The sequence below is a fragment of the Coloeus monedula genome, assembly GCF_965178545.1.
Source record: "Coloeus monedula genome assembly, chromosome: 25".
Classification (NCBI taxonomy): domain Eukaryota; kingdom Metazoa; phylum Chordata; class Aves; order Passeriformes; family Corvidae; genus Coloeus; species Coloeus monedula.
Genome location: NC_138805.1, coordinates 6,790,168 through 6,810,800, shown reverse-complemented (window position 1 = coordinate 6,810,800; position 20,633 = coordinate 6,790,168). Strand labels below are relative to the sequence as shown.

The 20,633-nt window shown below is 42.9% G+C and overlaps 1 protein-coding gene across 2 annotated transcripts; it reads right to left on the bottom strand.

Annotated features, from left to right (window-relative positions):
- Positions 1-804: 804 nt before the first annotated feature.
- On the bottom strand, positions 805-19,686 carry DDX6 (DEAD-box helicase 6). Of its 2 annotated transcripts, none has more exons than XM_082297117.1 (14): positions 19,547-19,686; positions 17,119-17,582; positions 15,628-15,691; positions 15,060-15,164; positions 13,692-13,821; positions 13,056-13,202; positions 12,702-12,800; positions 12,053-12,171; positions 11,431-11,559; positions 10,985-11,101; positions 9,397-9,460; positions 8,413-8,514; positions 7,489-7,672; positions 805-5,098 (listed from the first exon to the last, which is right to left on the bottom strand). In XM_082297117.1, exons 2-13 carry the CDS (start codon positions 17,316-17,318, stop codon positions 7,497-7,499), a joined length of 1,452 nt encoding a protein of 483 aa, XP_082153243.1. In that variant the 5' UTR covers positions 17,319-17,582; positions 19,547-19,686; the 3' UTR covers positions 805-5,098; positions 7,489-7,496. The 2 variants fall into 2 exon arrangements, with proteins under 2 accessions (XP_082153243.1, XP_082153244.1); XM_082297118.1 differs by having other exon boundaries at positions 7,493-7,672.
- Positions 19,687-20,633: the final 947 nt, after the last annotated feature.

The window sequence follows — 20,633 nt, the reverse complement described above, 5'->3', positions numbered from 1 at the left end:
ACCATTGTGGTAAACTCCGTCTGAATCTTTTGTTAGATTGTTTAACTTAAGCTGTCAATTAAATGCTGTTAGGTTTGCTGTTAAACCTTTAGGCATAAAAGCATTGGTCATGTCCAGGCCCCAGCTGAGCAAGGGGGTCTGCTCTGAACCTTGTGACTCAACTTATCCTTTCCTATCCTTGCTCTTTTTCCCCTTCTCCCCCAGCCTCCACGAAGATAATTTTGGGTTGATTTTGGGTTTAGATTGAGTGTAGTCTGCTTTTACTCTGTGTGCTTTAACTGTCTAGGCTACAGCAGGAGTGAACCTTGCCCCTGAACTTCACCCCGCTTTCACTTTTACATTAAACCTGCTTTTGCCAACTCCTTTGCTGGTGATTTTTAAGGCATCTTTAGAATACTCATTCCAACCACGAGGTCTTCTGCAGCTCAAGCAGCCAGCAAGGCAGAGCTCAGGATGACTCGATGAAAAACTTGAGGACACAGCCCCAGCAGATCTGCAGAAACTCTCATTGTCAAAGTCGAGGCTAACTTGGCACTGCAACCAGATGCTACACACAGTCTTCCAGTCTAGTGGAGACAAGACTGTGGAGCATTAGACCCTCGAAGAACAGCTGCCACATGGAAGGTCTGTGCAGAAAAAGGATGCCTCTCATGGACACAGGAGAGCACCTTTCCATTTATCACGTGCCTCCGTTTCTTGAGGCTTTTCTCCAAAGCTTGTTGCATCCAATGCAGACCATGAGTCTCTATAAGGACATCAGCACGCTTTTCACTCAGCACAGTTAAAAGAAATAAACAGAACAAATGGGAGTTCCAGGGAGCTTTTATTGAGTTTAATCAACAAAAATCAGGATTTTACCATTCATCTTTTTCGCACTCTCAACTCATGAAGCTCGTCACAAGTCAGTGCTGCAACACATACAAAGCCAGAGAAAACGCATTCTCAACAAAATCTGAGCTCCACTGGAGTTTGCCAATTGCCAATTTAACAGAAAGCCAATTTTCCCTCCCTCCCTTGACTGTTTTGAAGGACTAGATCATATTTTTTGCTGGTTAACAGTAAGAATATCAACCCCTTGTGTAGGGTCTACTGGATTATGACACTGCACTTGAATTGCAAATAATTTCTTTTCTTGAAATAAAAGTTCCAGTTTCTTTCAATAAGGGGAACAGTGACTATTTCTTCTCCTGACACCCCTTCCCCAAAATTACTGGTTAAAATACAGCAAGGCTGTATCTTAATAAACACATCCCTGCCTCCCTCACCCCCCCCCCCCCCCCCAACTTGTCTACAGCAGAATTTAACAATGCTTCCACGCAGAGGCATTTTAGCAACACAACAATGAACTGAGCAAAGCCTACAGGATAATCTGCCAAAGCCTTCTTGTGAAGTTCAGGTGCATGCTCTTTGGTCCAGAGACCTGGCTGATTACAAAGGTAAACTGTGATTCAAAAAGGATGGACCAGAAGTTCACAGCAAACAGAAAACTCCCTGCAGGGACTAGAATTGCCCAACCTCTACCATAGCAGCTGCACTGCTGGAGTCTCTGGGAACAAAATTCACTTTGTTCTCAGGAAGCAATGACCAGTCAGCCCCAGCAGCACTACAAAGTTCAGCATCAGGGCAAGAACCACCACAACAGCAGCTGAAGAGATGTGGCATGACAGCTCTGTAACCTCTCTTACAGAAACTGAGGCAAGACAGCCATCTGCTCAGGTTTGTCCTATCAGTCATTCATAAAGAAAAAAGTGAAGCATTTTTAAATCCTTGGAGCAGACACCCTCCCCCCATCCCAAATAAAAATAAACAGAAGATCAGAATGAGATGATTTGATACCACCATATAAACAACATGAGTTCATGTTGAGCTTCCCTGTTCTTACCCACAAAAACAGTCACAGAGGGCAAGGAAAGATGCTCCCATCTCATTCTGGAAACTGAAACACCTATTTGAGACCAACCCACCCCCCTCCCCTTTGGGAAAAGGCCTCCAGCCACTGCAGTGCCCACCTGACAGTGGACACCCAGAGAATGGCCTGTAAGTTCTCTCGAGTGGCTGAAGATTATACCACCTTCTTCACAGCCACCTCACCCAGCTGTGAAGCTCCATTTCTCAAATTCCTGGAGTGATACTTTTAGACTTCCAACAAAAAAATAAAATGCAGAACACATCAGGTTCTCATTCACATCAACTTTGCCAGAGAAGTATTTGACCTAGGGCTCATCACTGAAGGCTCCGACTAATCCATCTGTAAAGGCTGGTGACCAGCAAAAACTGGAGCTCACAAGAAATCTCAGGAAGCCAAGATTTATACACACTCCTAACTCTTGGGTAGGGAACAAAACAACCAAGAAAACCCCAAACCAAAATAATAAAAAACAAAAGCCCCCAAAAAACAAAAACAAACAAAAAAAAACCCCACAAAAACAAAACTAGGATTATCCTAGTCTTCTGGAGCATCTTTCCATTTGCAAGATCGCATCTGTTTGAGATAGCCTACTACCACCAAAAATAGGCTGCTTCCTTCTTGACAAGAAGCCACCTAAAAATGGTGCCCCCGATAGTTTAAGTAAGTGCCAATCCTCAATGAGAGGCCAATTTTGAAGTAATACTTTCAAAAGTTCTGTGCTTCAAGAGGGACCATCAATGCATGGCATCAGGCTAACCTACCACAAATCCAAGCACAGCACACACACCTGACTTGACATCGCTATCCTGCTCTTGTTACATGTGCATGCCCTGGGTAAGATATAAAATTTATTTACATTTTCATGTCTTTGTTGCATTGACATTATCCCTCTTCTGTCTGGAAAAATCATAAGCTGGCTGCAGTACAGGAGCAAGATTTTACTTTTGGTCGAAGTTACCACCCATAAGCTCCCACCCCCCACCCCCAAAAAGCACCCCAAAATTGTTTACATTTAGTACCTGCCAGTCAGTAAGCTATGTGGCTCACAGAGACCAAGCTCTTGAGTTTGTACTCTAGTGCAGCATTTGCTACAATTATGGAGTCACTGCTGACAAAAAGAAGAAAAACATCCTGAACACAAAAACCTTTCAATCTTGTAAAGTTGTTGTCAGGAGGCACCTGGTTTCTATTTATGATCATCGAGGAAACAGATGGCTAGTCCACCTTATGATTCCAAACAATTTTACTCCAATTCAAAAAAGGGTCAAAATGGAGAGAAATTAAGACAATTAAATCCTGCCTCAAAGGTAAGCAAGCGTGGTGTGAGTGCAGCATCTGTATATGCGATAAATGAGCAAAAGGGATTGCATTCATCCAGGTGCCTCCTGACAGTGGTGGTTAACAGGCTAAAAGGGATTTTAGAAAGAGTAATTTTTTGATTTGTCTCACTCCTTTTGCCTGTAGATCAGGCCAAACATCAAGCATGTTGGGAGGGGCACAATTTAAAGCAACACTACTTGACCAGAAAGCACTTTTCAGCAATATACAATGCAAAATGACAGAGAGCAACTCATGGCAAACCAGAATAGATGGCAAGCAGCTTCCTGCAGCTTCTGACGTTAGCAGGGGTTTGCCCTTACCTGCTCACAGTTCTGCACAGAGGCCACTCTGGGCAGAAAATGCAGTGCTGCAGGAAGTGAATCAATTCCACAAAACTCCAGAACTGTCAGTTTATGCATGTAAATTGGTTTTTTTATGGTCTCTCAAACCCAAATCCACACCTTAAGCATATACTGCTCAGCAACACCCACTGAATTTCCCTCACCATGATGGAACACAGGTCATGGACTCCTTCAGAGCTTGTCAAGTTCCTGAAGTTTCTAAGGGGGAAATCGAAGAGCATCTCCCAAAAGGCTGAGCTACGGATTTGGAGGCCTTGCAGCCCCCACAAGTGATCTCTTCCATGCGAGCGGTACAGGACTGTTGCTAGCACCAGAGCAAATCCATCCTGACAAGGGACACTTGTGGTGGCCTGCACTTCACAGAGGTCAGAGTACTTCTCACTGTTTAGTGTTGCAGAAAACTGAGCCCCTCTCATCTTTAGCTACTCCCATAATCAGTCTAATCCCTTTAACCTCAGCAACCTTCATCATAAAAGAAAAAGTTATATATGAACCCAAACAGAAAAAAAAAAAAAAAATCGTATTTACAAAGTTTGTACAATATACACATCTGATTTTCTATGGGACACACTGCACCAGAAGAAAGAGGGCCATGGCTCTGAAACAAGTCTACCTATCAAGTGCTATAACTACTGATGAAGACTCATGGAAACCAGTCTTTAGTGTTCTGCTAGAGCACAGGGCTTTTCTTATGGCTCCTGCAAAGGATCACAGGCTACTCTTTCCTTCTGGAGCTATGATGCTGCACCTAATCAGCCCAGATTTTATGTTGGTTTCATTTTAAATACACATATTTACAGTTTGGGTGAACTGCAGATGCATATCAACTCCTCCAACTAAAAAAAAAAAAAAAAAAAATTAAAAAAAAAAAAAAAGTTGAAGAGAAAAGTAGTATTACCAATAACCAATACATTTCACCTCCCAGCCCCGGGCTTGAGTACATGGGAAGGAGGAGAAGGGGAAGAGAGGGGAACTTTGACCTGAAACCAAAAACAGATGTTGATTCCTTGGGCTGTGTCGGAAAGGTGATATTCTGAATGGTCTCATAGCATAAGGCACTTTGCACGAATAAGTAACAAGCTCTTTAGCTTAAAAAACAGATGAGTAACCAGGGAGAAGTTGAAATGCACTCAGTCAATGGTTAAAGAATTTGAAATAGCAGACAAGCTCGTGTTCATCAAGATTCTTCTCTTTTCAGGGTTTCTCTTCTTCCCTTGCTGTCCCTCCCTCCCACAGAAAACAAAATTTAAAACCAGCAGTTAGTGCAACTAATGTTCAATCAGCACACAGTGCAAACAAGTAGAAAAACAAAAAGACATTCCTCCTTTTATCTTCTTTCTTCCTTGCTGCCAAATTTAAAGAGAAAAAAAGGCTGAGCTCTTTAGTCTTCATAGTTCCGAAATGAAAAGATGAAGAAAAACCCACAAAGAGAAGGGTATCCCCAAAGAAACGATGTGTCACAGATTGGGATCATAGGGCTTCACCTTCTGGCATGTGTAATCAAAGCCTAAAAAAAAAAAACAAAACAACAACAACACAACAAGAAGAAAAAATAAACACCAAAAAAAACCAAACCCACCAAAAAAACCCCCCAACAAAACAAACAACCACAACGTCCACAGTTAAATCGGTTCTACACAAAACCAGAACGTTAAGTGATGACTCACACTAACTATGTAACAGCTCTCAAAAGGCAAAGGGCACATTGTACAGCTCAATCCCAACCTCAGCTTTGTAGAAAGAGGTGCTGCTAATGCCCTTCTGTACCTACGAAACCTCCTGGCTTCTTGTATTTTAGGAAGTAGCAAACTGTTCTCTGGCAAGGTCACAGCATTCCCCTTAGGAATGTCACCCAAGAACCTGTTCCACATTTGTCATACATGAAACCCCTAATTGGTTTGGTCTTTGCATGTTAAGTGTTTTAATTAGTTAATTTTGGGTTAAACAATTTTGATTGAGTGTTAATGTTCACCCATCAGTCCAGGTACAAATACAAAGTTCTGCTGTTAGTGTTTTCACTTGCTCAAAGCAGTTTTTCTGCACCAGTTCCAGCTAAAATCCCCCAGTTAAAAGTATCCCAGTTAAAATCCTTTTTCAACTTTAGACCACTTGTACACTGTAAGAGTTGTTTTTCTCATGTTCTCTGTATACTTTTACAAATGTTTTAAGATGTGTTAGATGTATTTTAATATTTATTTTAAGGGTTTCTACTTTGCTCCTTAAGTCTCAGAACCAGCTCCAAACCCCAGTTTCTAACAGCCAACAGCTAATTTTAGACCTTTAGCCGTTGGCCTGTAGGTAAGCTCCGTGGCAACCTGAATCTTAATGAGGGCATGTTAGCACCCTTACTCCAGCTGCTGCTACCCCCCTGACAACGACGAGCCATTGGTAGACAGAGATGATCTGTCAAAAGGGAAGCACCAATCACTTGGGACCAAAGGGGTGTGCCATGGGCGGTCTGGGGGCGGACTGGGGCGGAGCAAAGGCACTATAAAATACTGAGTCAGCCTCAGAGCAGGTGCAGATCACTGCAGATTTAGCTGTAGTGGATGCCAGTGCTGGGCACTTAAGCCTTACTCCTATTTAGGAGCTTTTAATGATTTTTTTCTTGGACTTTTGGACTAGCTAAAAGTCAGCCCAGCACTGCAAGTTATTTCACCAGAGGTCCAGTGCTGTTCAAGCCGAAAGATCTCACATCCCTGCGCTCCTGGGGCATACCTCTTGAGCCACTAGGATCCCAAATTTTTATATTTTTCCGATTTTTGTAATTTTTCAATTTTTCCGTTCTTAATAAATTATTTTTTCTAAGAGTTGTCTCGTTCCTCACAACATTCATCACCTGTTTTGTATTCTATTTACTTATAAACATGGAGAAGGTTCAACCAGCAAAGCAGAAGCTTTCAGAACAGCTGGGTATGACTATCTAGGGTTACCCTTGGATGATTTCAAAGAAGGAACGATAGGTTTGTTTTAATGCTGTCCAACAGTCTGCTTCTATAGCCACTTTTTTTTTTTTGGTCATCTGGGAAGAATTTCAGCAGGTTCACTGGTATTGTCTTTCTAATTCATGACCTCTGAGAAGAGTACACAAAAGAATGATTTTCAGCCCAAACTGTATGGTGATGGATCTTGCACAAGAACATCTTAGCTAAGTTCATCAGATCAAACATCATCCTGCAGCCATTTAGCTCGACTGCAGTCCAGGGCAAGTCATCTTCCTATAAAGGAAGGACTTGACTCAGCAGCTTTTCCTGAGACAATTATCAGAAAGGGAGCACTTAGATGAATCTCCAACAGTAAAACCTCATCTTCTTTTGCAACTACGCAGACGACCTCAAGTGGCAGCAAAGATGAATTACAGCTTCCCTCCCTACTTAGTTCACTTCCAAGAATTCTATGAACCAAAGGATACAAAAGAGGCAGCAGCTTTTACTTGAACCTGATCCCTTCTGCCTGGTGAGGTGGTTACTCTTCTATTGATGCTCTGTTCTCACAGCCATCCATTTTATCTCCTCACCTTTCTGAGGACTACTTTCCTCTCTGCCCCTGACCAATTTCTCATTTCAGCTTAGCAATACAGAAAGAATTCATTAGGCTACTAGTACTCCATCCTGGCCTCTCCCAGGCACCATTCCCCACTCCCCTTTTTCCCCATTTTTTGTGTCCTTAGCATATGGTCAGCATTTCAATTAAAACAACTAAAAAATACTCATCCCTCCCCTCCCACCTTCAGCACATCCATGGAATTCCTTGCACTGACATTCTGTTTCAAACCCTTGTTTTCACATTCAGAGCTTTTTCATCACCTCAGCTTCCCTCTTCCCCTGAGGTAACACTGACACATCGACGACACTGCTGTCATTCAACACACTGCTATTCAGCAAGGCACTTACATACCTACATGTTTACTGTTTCTCATCTTCTACAGGTTCACTGTGGTATTCTGCCACATACAAGCTCTTGTCGATGTTGCTTGGTATGGGTTTAATTTCAGTTCCCAACTGCTCCTCAATACTTTTCAGGTTGAATCGATCGTCATAGGTGATCAAGTTGATGGCCAGGCCAAGATGACCAAAGCGACCTTGACAAAAACCAAAACCACACACCTGAACTGAACTGAGTTAACGTAGGGGCTGACAGAAAAAAAGTCTGCAGACTGTGAAGTTACTATCATTCTGTGATAATAAAAACAAATCTGGTCACAGGTCTCTACACCTTTCACATCACTTTTTGGTAAGGAGTTTCGCAGTGCTGTAGGAATAAGAAAACTCAGGAGGTTCAAAATACTCTGACCAAAGCACCAGAATAATTACCAGCAGAAAGTCTTCGAGAGTTCTTGAACAAGCCTGAACTACAAAGTTCAACTACACTGAGTTCCTTTGTTTCCTGCCTTTCTTCAGGGCGTATTTTGCTGATTTCCAGACAGTAGAAACATATCTCAGAACACATGCAGAAGAAAGCATAAATCTCTAGGCTTGAGACAGTCTGGAAGCTAAGATTTTAGTACAGAATTTTTCCAAACTGCAAACAGGGGCAATAGTAAGTCTCCTGAGATGAAAGCAAAATATGCGTCTCTTTTTTTTTTTTCATTAGCTTTTCAGGCCAGTTTCGAGAGAACGGCCCTTTAGCTGATATTATTCAGAAAATATCGTCAGTGAGGATAGCCATCTGAGATGACACCCAAAAATAAATCTGTCAGAAAAATCAAAGCTACCTAAAGTAATTCTCAGGTATAGTAATAAAAAACCAAAAGCCAATTCAAGGCTAAAAAGCATCACAGTCATCAGCCAAGCTGCACCTAAACCAGGTTTTTCTTCTCACCTGATCTGCCAATGCGATGAAGATAAGTCTCTGCAAGCTTTGGGAAATCAAAGTTTATCACCACATTCACAGCCTGGATATCAATACCTCGGGTAAACAGATCTGAAAGACAATCCAGATCACAAGAAAGTTAATTTCAATGAGCTCTAATGCTGACAGTATTTAGGCTGTAAAGATTAACAGTGATGAACTGATTGCTTTGTGCTAGTTTCCAGATACAAGCTTTCCTTGTATCAAAGACAGTTTACACACAATCCTGTTACAGCTTCCTCTCGCTCTGTATACATTATAAACACGAATAACCTAAGAACAACAACCAAAACTACCAGATCTGCACATCTACGCAGAAAAAATAACCACAAAGCTAGTTTTTTCCATGATACACTATTTTGGAGCAGATCCTCCTAAGCATCTCTTCACACACAATTGTGCATTGCCAGTGTCACAACAGACTTGAGACCTGAACTACATTCCACTACCTCAACTACTTCTATTCTGCTTCTAGTGATTTTTGTTAAGATGGCCCAGACATATGTAGTGATAGCAGACACTGCTAGGTACTGCCCAAACAGGCCTGCAACAAAGAACTTGGATCATACACAGGCCAGTCAAAACTACAAAAATATTTAGAAAAAATGTGCTATAAACACTTGAAAGAATCAGCAAAACTTCACATGATCACAGTCACAGTTCTACTGATAGATCATAAAGTTAACAACCCAACAACTCAGGGAACCCTCATGTGTGAAAATAAACAGAAAACACTATTGCAGTAAAATGATTTGTTGGCAAGCTGCACCTTCAAAAAAGACAAAACTCCACATGCCTAAAGGAGTGCTGCACCCTGCTACATGCAGGCTTGAGAAAGACATGTTACCAAAACACCTTGTTTTGTTTTATTACAGCTAATTGATCTACGATACCTGTGCTAATGCGCTTCCTATCACAAACTTTAGAAACAGGAAAATGCTTAGGAACTCTTACCAGTGCAAACAAGATTGCGGCACAAGCCATTTCGGAAATCATGGAATACACGATTGCGGTGCTCCTGGAAATACACACATATAAACGAAGAGAAACAAAAAACCAAAGTCCAACCAGCTGGTACTTACAGGTATATTCAGGTAACTAACACTGAACTTCAATCGTGTGAATTTCTCCTCATTAGAGAACAGCTGAGTTGAAACAAGATGCCAGTATATATATTTTTTGCACTCCTTACACCATATATTCTGAAGAATTAACTCTAGAGGGTCTTGATCCCACTTTTCGACAAAGACAATCAACTGACTGCATTTTAAAACCTCCTGCAAATGGCATCAAAACCATCTCAGAAAAAGACTATCTAGAGTTATAATTACATGAAATCACATCAAGGAAGTTAAACTGGTATTTTGACTGTTGTCGTTCTCCAGTCCCCCTTGCCAAATTTCCCAAGTTTCATTCATTCCCTTAAAAACTGAAGTTGGCAGTAACTTCCTTTTCCAGTATGAAACATTTTTCACTACTGATTCAGAATTAGGGGTGGGATGAGTCAGTTTTCTGTGAAGACTCTCCTCTCACAAACACCTCACTCTGGGCCACACAAAGATTAAGTAATATCACTGTTAAGTGGAATTTAGAGAGGGAATGAACAAGCTGAAGCATTCTGCAAAAACACAGCTGCACTTTGCCAAAAGATCATCCACTGACTGATCAAAAGCATACAAAAATCAGACTTCGAGGAACTCACTTGCATACCTCTCTGTTGTTCTCAATAACACCACCACTTCTGTTTCTGCTCAATTAATTACTGCTCTGCATCTGGCCCAGCAAACACTGGCATTACCTATCATTGCATGAGCAGCAAGCTAGACTAGTTTACATATAAAATTAAAAAAAGTTTCAAAGTACTCCTGTTCTACATGCATCACTTCAGCCTTCTGACATCTTTGAACAGTGTGAAGCTAGAGGAAGTGTGAGCTACTGTACAATTAACAGAAACCTCTGCACCAACAAAGCTGCAATGGCATTTTTCACCAGCTACACCAAGGCCACAAGTGTCTGGTCACCATACACCAGCCACAGCTTTCACCAAGAGGTTTGATCCAACCCACTTCCTCAACTTCTCAGATTCCCCTGCAGTCACAGTGCAAGATCACTGTTTGCAAAGCCACACAGGGCACTCACTGGACTACGTATTGGGGTTTTTTGTCACCTGTTTTAATTCAGCCCCCTTTTCTCATCTGTGTTACCCTGTGTGCTCTACCCTGGCTCCCCAAAGCAAGGCAACAGCACTAAGAACTGTGCCTTCTGGCTGCTGTTTGTGCTTACACTGGGACTAATTAATCTGACCTGAAGTACTCAAATACCAACTGGCCACATACATTGAACAGTCTGGAAAGAGGGCTGGGATGGGGGAAGGCTGGGGGTGGAGGCTGGCAGCAGGTAACTAAAACCAAACCTAGAGCAAAGCAATACATGTTTCAGTTTATGAAGAACATGCAAACTTAAAGCAAGCATGAGACTTAATTCAGGTGTTCAGTAAAGCCTGGGGTGGTGTGGAATAAACCACTGTAGATTTCATACTCACCTGCCTCATTTTAGCATGGATATAGAAGCAGGAATAGCCCAGCTGGGAGATCTTTTTGGCTAGCAATTCAACCCGTTGAGAGGAGTTGCAGAAAATGATCGACTGGTTAATCTGGAGCTGAATGAGTAAACAGTGTTCTCAGTAAATGCAGCATTTTACTAACAAAGGATCCCAGACATGTCTAAATCCCTTCCAAAAAGAAAGCACAGCAGGTATGCTGCTGGTAATTCACATCAGACGTATTTTTGTAGAGAAAGGGAAAAAAATAAGAAAGTTCTATAACACGGAGATGCAGGACAAGAAGCACACATTTTTAACCTTCAATATATAGCACATTTTGACAAAGAAAAATTTTCATTAAGCTGCCTTTGAAACACTCAGTCTCGTCCTTGGTTCCAAGAAGGAAAAAGCTTCTGATATGCTCCTGACCCAGCCCTACTCCTTACCCTGGAAAAGAGCGTATTGAGGCAGTGCACTTTCTGACGCTCAGTGACATAGGCATAGTACTGAGTAACTCCCTTCAAGGTCAGCTCCTCCATCAGATTAATCTCATAGGGTTTCTGTAAATGGGAATTCTGAAAAATAAAGATATTGATAAAACAGACAGATCTATGTGCAAAACAACATAAGCAGCTCCCACTCTACACCACATTAACTTCCTCCAAGGCAAGGATGCACTACCTAGCCACTCTTCATGCTATGCTGAAAACAGACAGAGTGGGTAAATTTTCACAAATGATTACTTATAAATCCAAGGTGACTGAGCAGGCCAAACAGGAGCAGCCTCCAGAAGCAAATTCATACAGATGACATAACTAATACACAAATTGGAAACCAGCACCTTACAGGCAAAAACTGCACATACCTAGCTTCCCATTAATGCAACTGCGGGTCAAAAACTGCTTCCAAACTTCTGTTCTAGACTTAGGCTGATTTAGATTAAAACTGTGAAGTTTAGACATATTTAAAAAACCAAGCACTAACGGCTATGCACCACTCATCCACACCCTTCCTGTGTGATGTCACCACCATCACCATACATACCTACATGGACACATCTCAACTCACCATGAACTTCTGCACACTCAAAGGAAAAGTGGCTGAGTAGAGCAAAATCTGTCTGTTTTTAGGTAGCGTGAGAATAATGTCTTCCATTATTTGAACAAAATCCTGAGACAGCAACTTATCTGCCTGTAACAACAGAAGTAATAAACAGCAAGTTAAAATAACGGCGTAAGATTTCAGTCTTTCAGTAGCTCCACATTTGGGGGAAGGGAAAAAAAACCAGTTACCAGGGTTCCTACCAGAGTCATCCAAGAGCTTTCACACAACTATATTCTCCCTCATTCAGAAGACTGTACGCTACTGGATGTTCATAAATCAGTTTTATATACAATTACGTGGTAAGCACAGCTGACTCATTATTAACAGAAAACAAATGAAATGCATTCCTTTGTTGCAGAATAGATTGTTACTCTATTCTTCAGCATCAGCAAAGACAGGAAAGGCAAATCTTCCTAGGCTGTTTCCTTAAAAGATTTACATGCAAAAAAATCCTACTGTCAAAATAGTTTCTCAAAAATACTGAGAAATGAAGGAGACATTACAGTGTCTCTAAGCAAGTCTGAATCATTGCTGTGCACCAAAAGGACACTCACTGAGACACATCATTCCTTTAACTTGGTGTTAAAATCCCAGAACATTTAACATAAGCAACTTGCCTCATCCAATACTATCATCTGGACATGCTCAACTTTTGCTACTCCTTTCTTGATGAGATCGAGAATTCTCCCAGGGGTAGCTATCACCACATGCACTGTAAGGTTAGAAGAGAGAAAAAAAAAGAGAAACACAAAAACCCCACAAGGTTAAGGTGATTAACACTGTGTTTCCTTCCAGCATTCATGGCCATGTTTCATATGAACATTTTGAAAGAATGGCAACAGTATACGAACAGCAAGACATTGTAGTCTGCTCTGTAACAGGCAAACAGTAACAAGCAGAAATTCCACGACCACATTGTAAAAGCCACAAAGAAGCAGAAACCCTAGTATAGCAGAAGTGCTCTGACCTGTATCATCAAGTCTCATTATGTCATCTCGCAAATTGGTTCCTCCTGTTGTTGCCATCACTTTGGCACCTCCCATGTGTTTGCTGACTTGGATACAGATTTGACTGACCTGCAGGGCTAGTTCACGGGTGGGAACGATCACCATTGCTAAAAGTTAAAAACATCACTGTGAGTCACTAGTAACACTCTATCTTAAATATTCATCCTCAGAGGAGACAGGGACTTTATGAAGTAAAATAATGAAAAGCACAGTTTAGGAATTCCACTCTGGGTATTCTAGAAAGACCTAGGAACTGCTCTTGACAAGGCAAATTCCATGCAAGGATTCTCCAGCCCTTGATGCTCCCTTTGCACAACTACCCCAGCCACCACGCTTACTTATTACTCCACATCCACTTTCCAGGGCAAGACAGAAAAGTGTACAAACCTTCTTCCATTTAAAGCTTTTGAAAGCAACTGTGGGACTTTGTGCAAATTCCACCTCCCCCCTCCACCACTCCCCATTAGCTTTCTCTGGAAGTACAAGCAGATAACCTACACTGCCCAAATTCATTAACCAGTTTTAGATTCAAGTCCCTTATGTAGTGACTGACACCATTGCCCGGCTGCAGCTAAGTGAGATCCACCTCAACTGACCTTGTATATTGTCCTTCTTTAAGTCTAGCCGTTCAAGTAAAGGAATGAGGTAGGCTCCACTCTTGCCTGTTCCATTTTTTGCTCTAGCCAAGATATCCCTACCAGATAAAGCAATGGGGATGCTCTCCTCCTGAAATACAAGGACAGACAGTGCACGAGCAATTAATCATAAGCCATGCTTCACTGAAGAGGCTGACCAAATTTAACTCCCCTCACTAACAGTATCACATGAAATTTGACTGTTTCGTGACCATTGCTATTATTACTATCCTGCAAATACAAGCATGACAGACTCACAACAGGAAGAAGTTAAACCCATCAGTAAAAGAGTTCCCCAACACATCCCACTTAAAAGTCCTTATCTTGCCTGATCATAGGAAAGGGATCAGGTACCACAGGTAAAGCCATACTAACACATTAGGAAAAAAGTGAAAAAATGGGAAAAAAAAATACGTGAAGAGACAATAACAGTCACTAGCAAACTCCTCCTACGGAAGAAGATTCCCACCTACATCTTAACATCAGAACCAGCTCAGCCCATGTGATTCCAACTTCCCTATTCCTGTGATATACTTCTCAAAAAATCTTCTACTATCCAAACACAGGCCTCATGTATTTTTAATTTTACTACCTTTTTCAGCAACATCTAAAGAAATCTCAGCCTTTTTGAAAGGTGGCATCATGTGAATCTGTTTATGAACAAAGCAAGCCATAGTTTTCTCATGCCTTAAAGAGACAAGGTAGCTTAAAGAGCTGTGTCAGTGATAAAACCTGAAAGACCAATTAAAAGAGTTCAGCCTTCCACCCCCCTCCTTAAGTTTACACATGGACAGTTCTTAACAGAACAAGTCCTAGAAGTAAAAGAAAGATGGAGGTACAGAGAAGTAAACTTGCTAAGATATTAATTTCTCTCCCACAATCCCCATTACTCTTCTTCCACAAGATTACAATAAAAAGAGCCACCACTGTGATAAAGCCATAATTATATTTTTAACAACTAAAGGTACACAGCCAATGGTAACTCAGATTTCTGGAAAATTTATAGAACAGACACCTGGGACTACCTATGTGAAAGACAGTATTGAACACAGAATTAACAAATTAACACCTCCAGCGTGAAAAAGAAAATCCAAGTTAACTTCTCCGAAGTGTAAGGCAGTCCCATCATTAAGTCACTCACTGAATGACTTAAGTCATTTAGCTGGGGGTTAGAAATTCTTGTCTTTCCCAAGGGACACCAAGTTCTTTTGTTCACAACTTCAGGTTTTCCCCAATGATGGCAAAAGTATTGGACATTTAGGCGTAACAACGTCAATACATTTACAGAAACTAAAAGCAGCATCTAAGTAGTCTCTGTTTGCAAACAACCTGAATAGGAGATGGTTTTTCCCAGCCCATTTCAAAAATTCCCATCAGCAACTCCCGTTTCAAACAGTAATCTTCAAACTCATTTCCTTTTGTGGAGGTCACGTCCTGAATAATCAAAAAATAAAGCACACGCAAAGATTAGGTCATACAAGCTGAAGCTGTATATTGGTCTGAAATAGCCTGTACAGGAAGACCACAAATTACTACAGGAAAAGTTCCCATTAACCCGTGCAACACCCTACAGCAGCAAAGGAAACACTGGCTTTCTCAGAACCAAACACAGCTCCTGAGTGCACACAGCGACACCTCCCCATCTGCCCTACACAACACAGATGCTGCCTGTGTCATGCTGTAATACTAACAAAGGACAATATCCAGGGTGAACTCAATTTTTGAGCTTTCCAAGAGAAGCATCTCTCACAAACAGTTGGGACAACAAATTAATTCTTCATTTAAACAGTAGGTGCTGAACTACTTTTTAGCCTTTGCTCAGGACAAGTGTTTTACCACTGCAAGCCCTCCCACAAGTTTTATTTAATATTTATTCCTACAATTCAATTATCCTTACCGAAGTTTTGATTCTCAAATCCTTTGGAGGGAGTTTTAAAGTCTTCTTCCAGTCATCACCAGGTCTATAGCAAAATAAAATGAGAACAGATTTAAAAATAATTAGTATTTTGATTTTGCATTTTATTTTCTTAGATATAGTGATGAACATGTAGTATTTTCACCTCCTCAAAGCTAAAAGCACCTACACATATGAGCTCTAGTGTTCTCTGAGCTAAGCAGGATTTAACAGGCAGAAACTGTAAACAGACAAAATCAGCTGTCTGCCAAATGAATTTGTGAAATCTTTATCCAGTCATGATTTAAGTCCCATTTTTAGGGCACTGAACCAAATAGCAGAACAGATTTAAAACTGAGCATTGACTTAGTCACATAACAGAAACTGGCTGTAATAAATCCACACAAGACTATTTCATGACTTACAAGAAAAATTCTCTTGTCCAGGGAACGTCCATTCTTAATCTCCAAGGAATGTGAAAAGGTTAAAAAAAAAAACCTTCTGGTAAAAAAATTAACTAAGCAATCACTCCACTTGTTGAGCAAGTGTCATTTGCTCTCAGTGAGACTTAGACACCCATCTTCTCTTGAAAGCCACTGTAGAGAGGAGAGCAAGTCCTTCTCTTCACCGGCCCCGGGAAGTTACGCGTGAATTTTGATGAGCTTAATTCACGACATTGATAAGAGTAACCATGTAATACATTAAAAAAAAGAGGGGGGAGGGGGCAAGGTAGGCAGATTTTAAGAACCTGAGTGTTCCATCACACTCTCTGAGGACAGCTGACATTTCCTTCGCAAATAATTAACAAAATAAAAGCCAATGCTGTTCAGGGGGAGGACGATCCATAAAAGAAAAAAGAAAAGCAACACGTTACCATACTGTCCTAGTATTTTACATCTTTCAGAAATTCCAACCAGCACACTTCCAAAACTAGCTGGATGGGACCAGGGTATCACAGTGGGACTGTATCCTCTCAGCTCAGGCTTTGATGAATTAAAGCCAGAACACTACAATGAGGAGATCAGGTGCTACTATTTCAGATCAATCACAAAACACAACCAACTTTAAAGCATTTCCCACCATGAGAAAGAACTGCAACAAACTGAAAACCATACACAACTAGACTGAGACCAGGTGGCATTTCCTCCTTGGTCTTAAATGTCAATTCAGTTCCTTCCCACTCCTCTACTTCCCTCTTGCACCACTTGCAACAAGCAAAAACCACAGGACTGTAATGCTCCGTGGGCTGCCTCTGACCGTAGCTCACACTCAGAAAAGCACAGCATCAAACTGGATTTTCACAACAATCACTGTTGCAGAGAAGCTTGCACATGGAAATACAGCTTTTTTTTCATAACGTACATCACAGGACACTTCTAACCACCCATGTCACAAAACAACGGAATACAACATTTTCCAAATGGGAACCCGAGAATGCTTTCCCACACAGAATTTTAAAACATTCCTTTTGTGGCAGCTGATACAAACACTTACTTAATAGCGGTGGTCATACTCTGTGCTTGCTGTTGAGTGCCATTATTGATTGTGTTGGCATTTTTCAGCTGGTTCATCTGTTGCTGAGTTTGTGTGCCTCCACCTCCGGGGCCCCCGCTGGGTTTTACAGGGCCTCTCAACTGCCCATTCTGACTGGATAGACCCATTATAACAGGGTTCTCTGTTCTGGCCGTGCTCATGCTTTTATCTTTAAAGATGTCTTTTTAGACGTCAAAACTTTGAAAGTCAGTACAGAAACTGTAATAACAGTTTATTAGACTCTCCAAAATGAAGAGATAAATAAGTCTTGCTCAATATATGAGTCCTTTATTGCAATGCAGGCAAGCACCTGTAAGTCACTCAAAAGTAAAGCAGTAACTTGCTCTGATGCACTATGGAACAACTTTTTTTTAAAAAAAGCCCTCTATTGAAGTTGAGTTATATCAGAATTCACTTGCTTCAATCTGAAAGAGAAGCAGACAATAACAATTAGTATGTGGATTTTTGTCTACATAAATCACATCAGTTTACTTTTGTATTTTAAGAAAAATTTCTTCCCAGGCAGTGCGCAACAAGGGTACTTGCTTTTTTTGTTTCCTCAGTGATAATTATAAAGACATGCATCAAACTTTTTTTGCCTTTCCATAAAGTTTTGTCTAACATCTTCAGCCACCAAAGAAAACCTCCTAAACAGTTGTACTACAGAGACCTTCCACTACCTGCCCCCTCCCATAAAGTAACCATTAAGTGCATCAATTGTTTTGATGGCTCTTCAATTCCCCCACAAATTCACACACTTCCGGGATGCAGCCAACCAGCCCTAAAATGCTGAGCAATAATATTACGCATAGGTTTGTGACAGGAGGCAAGACTACAATATCAAGGGGACATTCCAGTTAGAACTGACAAAACGCCTACATTACTCTGATTGCCCTGTTCAGTTTGAAAGGGAAATATAAATGATGTAAACCCAAACCAACAGCTTACCCTCCTCCAACCCAAAACGCGAGCTCAACCAGCTTATCCCCAGTTTTCAACCGGGTATTGATTTAAGGCTATTCAGAACAGTGACCAAACAACACCATTATGCTGAACTGAGAGCAGCTGCCTCTTGGAGTCGAAGTGACTGAGCTTGAACTGAGGCAGTAACGCTGCTGGTTATCCAGCTTCCTGCTTGTGACCTTACCTTCCTGCTGTCAGCGACAACTTATGTTGTGCTCAGAAGATTAACATTTCATACACACGACTTAATATCGACTCTGTATGTAACAGAACGGTTGCAAAACTGTGGAAAGACAATACGAAGTCTGCCCCTTACACAAAGCAAGCATGGACCAGAGCTAAAGACTCCTTACGACGGTACCAGGGAGACAAAATGTCCCTTGTCCAAAATCTTTTGGAACAAAATGTAGGCTTGCCTGTGCCTTCTCACCATAAAGCATCTGCATCTTGGGAAAACACAAAGGAAAAACCAGCCGACTACTGCTTCCTAACCTCAGCATTCACAACAGAATGCATGTTTTCCCAGTGAATAAAAAGGCACATTGAAGAGCATTCAAGAGAGTGGAAAAGGAATTCAGACTTCACAGCTGCTTTCAAGTGTGTCAATTCTGGCTTCACAGCAAAATTTTAAAGTTTGCGATACTAGGATTTTCTGCTAGTTAACTTTCAAGGCATCTTCGAAGAGAGATTTCTCCTGACCATTAACTTCCTAAAAACCAGACGAGTCACGAAGGTTACCAGAGACGCCAATGAGACCCGAATACCAACGCCGAGAAGTTCTCCAATAGTGTAGGAAATGAAACCTCTCAGTGCCTTATGCCCTCACGCTCGTAACTAGCCTTTAGAAGAACAGAGGTTAAAAATAACGCACAGCCTCATGGAACCCAACAAATCTCCCCGTTCCGATAAAAGAGACGCCACCATTTCGCAAACTGACGGACTCAAGAAAAAAGGGCCTCCGTCGCCTATCTGTGCTCTCCGGGCGCGGGCGGGGCAGTAGCTCCGGACCTTTCCCTTCCCCTCGGCTGGGCCTGGCACAAAGGGAGCCCTCGAGGTGCTCGATGTGCCTGGCGCGCCGGGGCCGCACTGCAGAGCCCCGCGGCCGAGCGGTGGGCCCGGCGCCGCCCGCCAATCGCAGCTGCGCCACACCAACACCTCCCGCCCGCGAACAATGGAGCAGCCGCCGCTTGCCGCCCGGGCCGGCGGGGAGCGAGCGCCTCCCGGCCCCGCCCCGCGCGGTCCCCCGGCCCCGCCGCTCCCTGTGCGCCCAGGCCCGGCCCGGCCTGGCCGCCCCCGCCCCGCCCGCGGCGCCGCCAGGCCCCGCTCAGGCCCGCGCTCCCGCCGCAGGCCGCGAGGCGCGGCCCGCCGGCAGCGGCCCCCTCGCCCTGCTCCACACAGAGCCGTGCCCGCCCTGGCCCGTCCTCACCGCCACCAGCCGCGCTCCCCCTCGCCCAGGTACAAAATCCTCTCGCTGCCCCGGTGCCTTGTTATGGCGACTCGACGCTCCAAGATGGCGGCTTCCTCCTTCCTCCCGTGCGCCCTCCCCCTCCCGGCGGGCGGCACCGCCCCGGCCCGCACGCACCACGTACGTACGTACGCACGTTCGGCGTGCGCCACGCGTCACGCCACACCCAGCGCGCGGTGCCCACGTGACCGCGGCCGTCGGGCCGGCCCCTCAGTCCCGGCCCTTCCCTTTTAAGCCGGTTTGACAAAAAAATGTGTGGAAACTTATCGGGGCATCGCTATGTAGTCATTAAAACAGAGCCAACACAAACGTAAGAATAAAAGACTGAGCCACAGCCTGTAGGAGTCGTAACCACCCATCGTGACAGGCTGAGAATTTTGCACTTCTTTTTAGACAGCTGTTACTTAGACATGGATTTTGACAAACCGAGACACAATGGGAATGTAATCTTAAACACTAGCACTTAAACACCTGGTAGTTCCAAAACTGCTTCGCAGCCAAATTTTTCTTCAAATATTTTTCCAAAATACACGCAAAAGGACAAGGACATTCCTAATTTGATCTGGTTCCTCTCATCTACAGCTGTCTCTAGACGGTTGTTTTTCCACCCTCAGCAGCAAAAGGCACAGGCTCCACCCTCCAGTTCTGGCTGATTGAGGACATCCTTCCTTCCTCTCGGTCTCCCAGGCTCAGTGGTACCCACTCCTCGCATTACCCTCAACCCTTGCAGCACAGGCTTCAGGACAGGGCTTGCTCAGTCTGTGTTGTCCCTGTGAGGTGGAGGATGTGAGTGAGGCACAGTGTGAGCTCCCTATGGCCTCCCTCCGGTTTTGCTGCTCTCCATCCTCTCAGTTTTAGGAGAAAGAGTGCCCAGAGGCTGATGAGCACATGCAGCTGCACACAAAGGTCCTTATGGCAGAGGACGACAGCGACATCCTCGGGGCAGTGGGTGCCCAACGAGGCGAGATCTAAGAAGCAGGAGGAGTGGTTGTAATCCAGCAGTGCCCACGAGAATAACACCACCTCCTTCTTCACCAGTCCAAAGTCC

Excerpts from the sequence above, each read along its gene's own strand:
- DDX6 (XM_082297117.1), bottom strand. The coding sequence starts at position 17,318 with ATGAGCACGGCCAGAACAGAGAACCCTGTTATAATGGGTCTATCCAGT. Across the intron at positions 13,822-15,059 it reads AAAAACCATCTCCTATTCAG|GAGGAGAGCATCCCCATTGC; the intron begins GTTGTTTGCAAA and ends CTTGTATTTCAG. Across the intron at positions 11,102-11,430 it reads TCAATACGCTCTTTTCCAGG|CTCCAGATTAACCAGTCGAT; the intron begins GTAAGGAGTAGG and ends TTACTCATTCAG.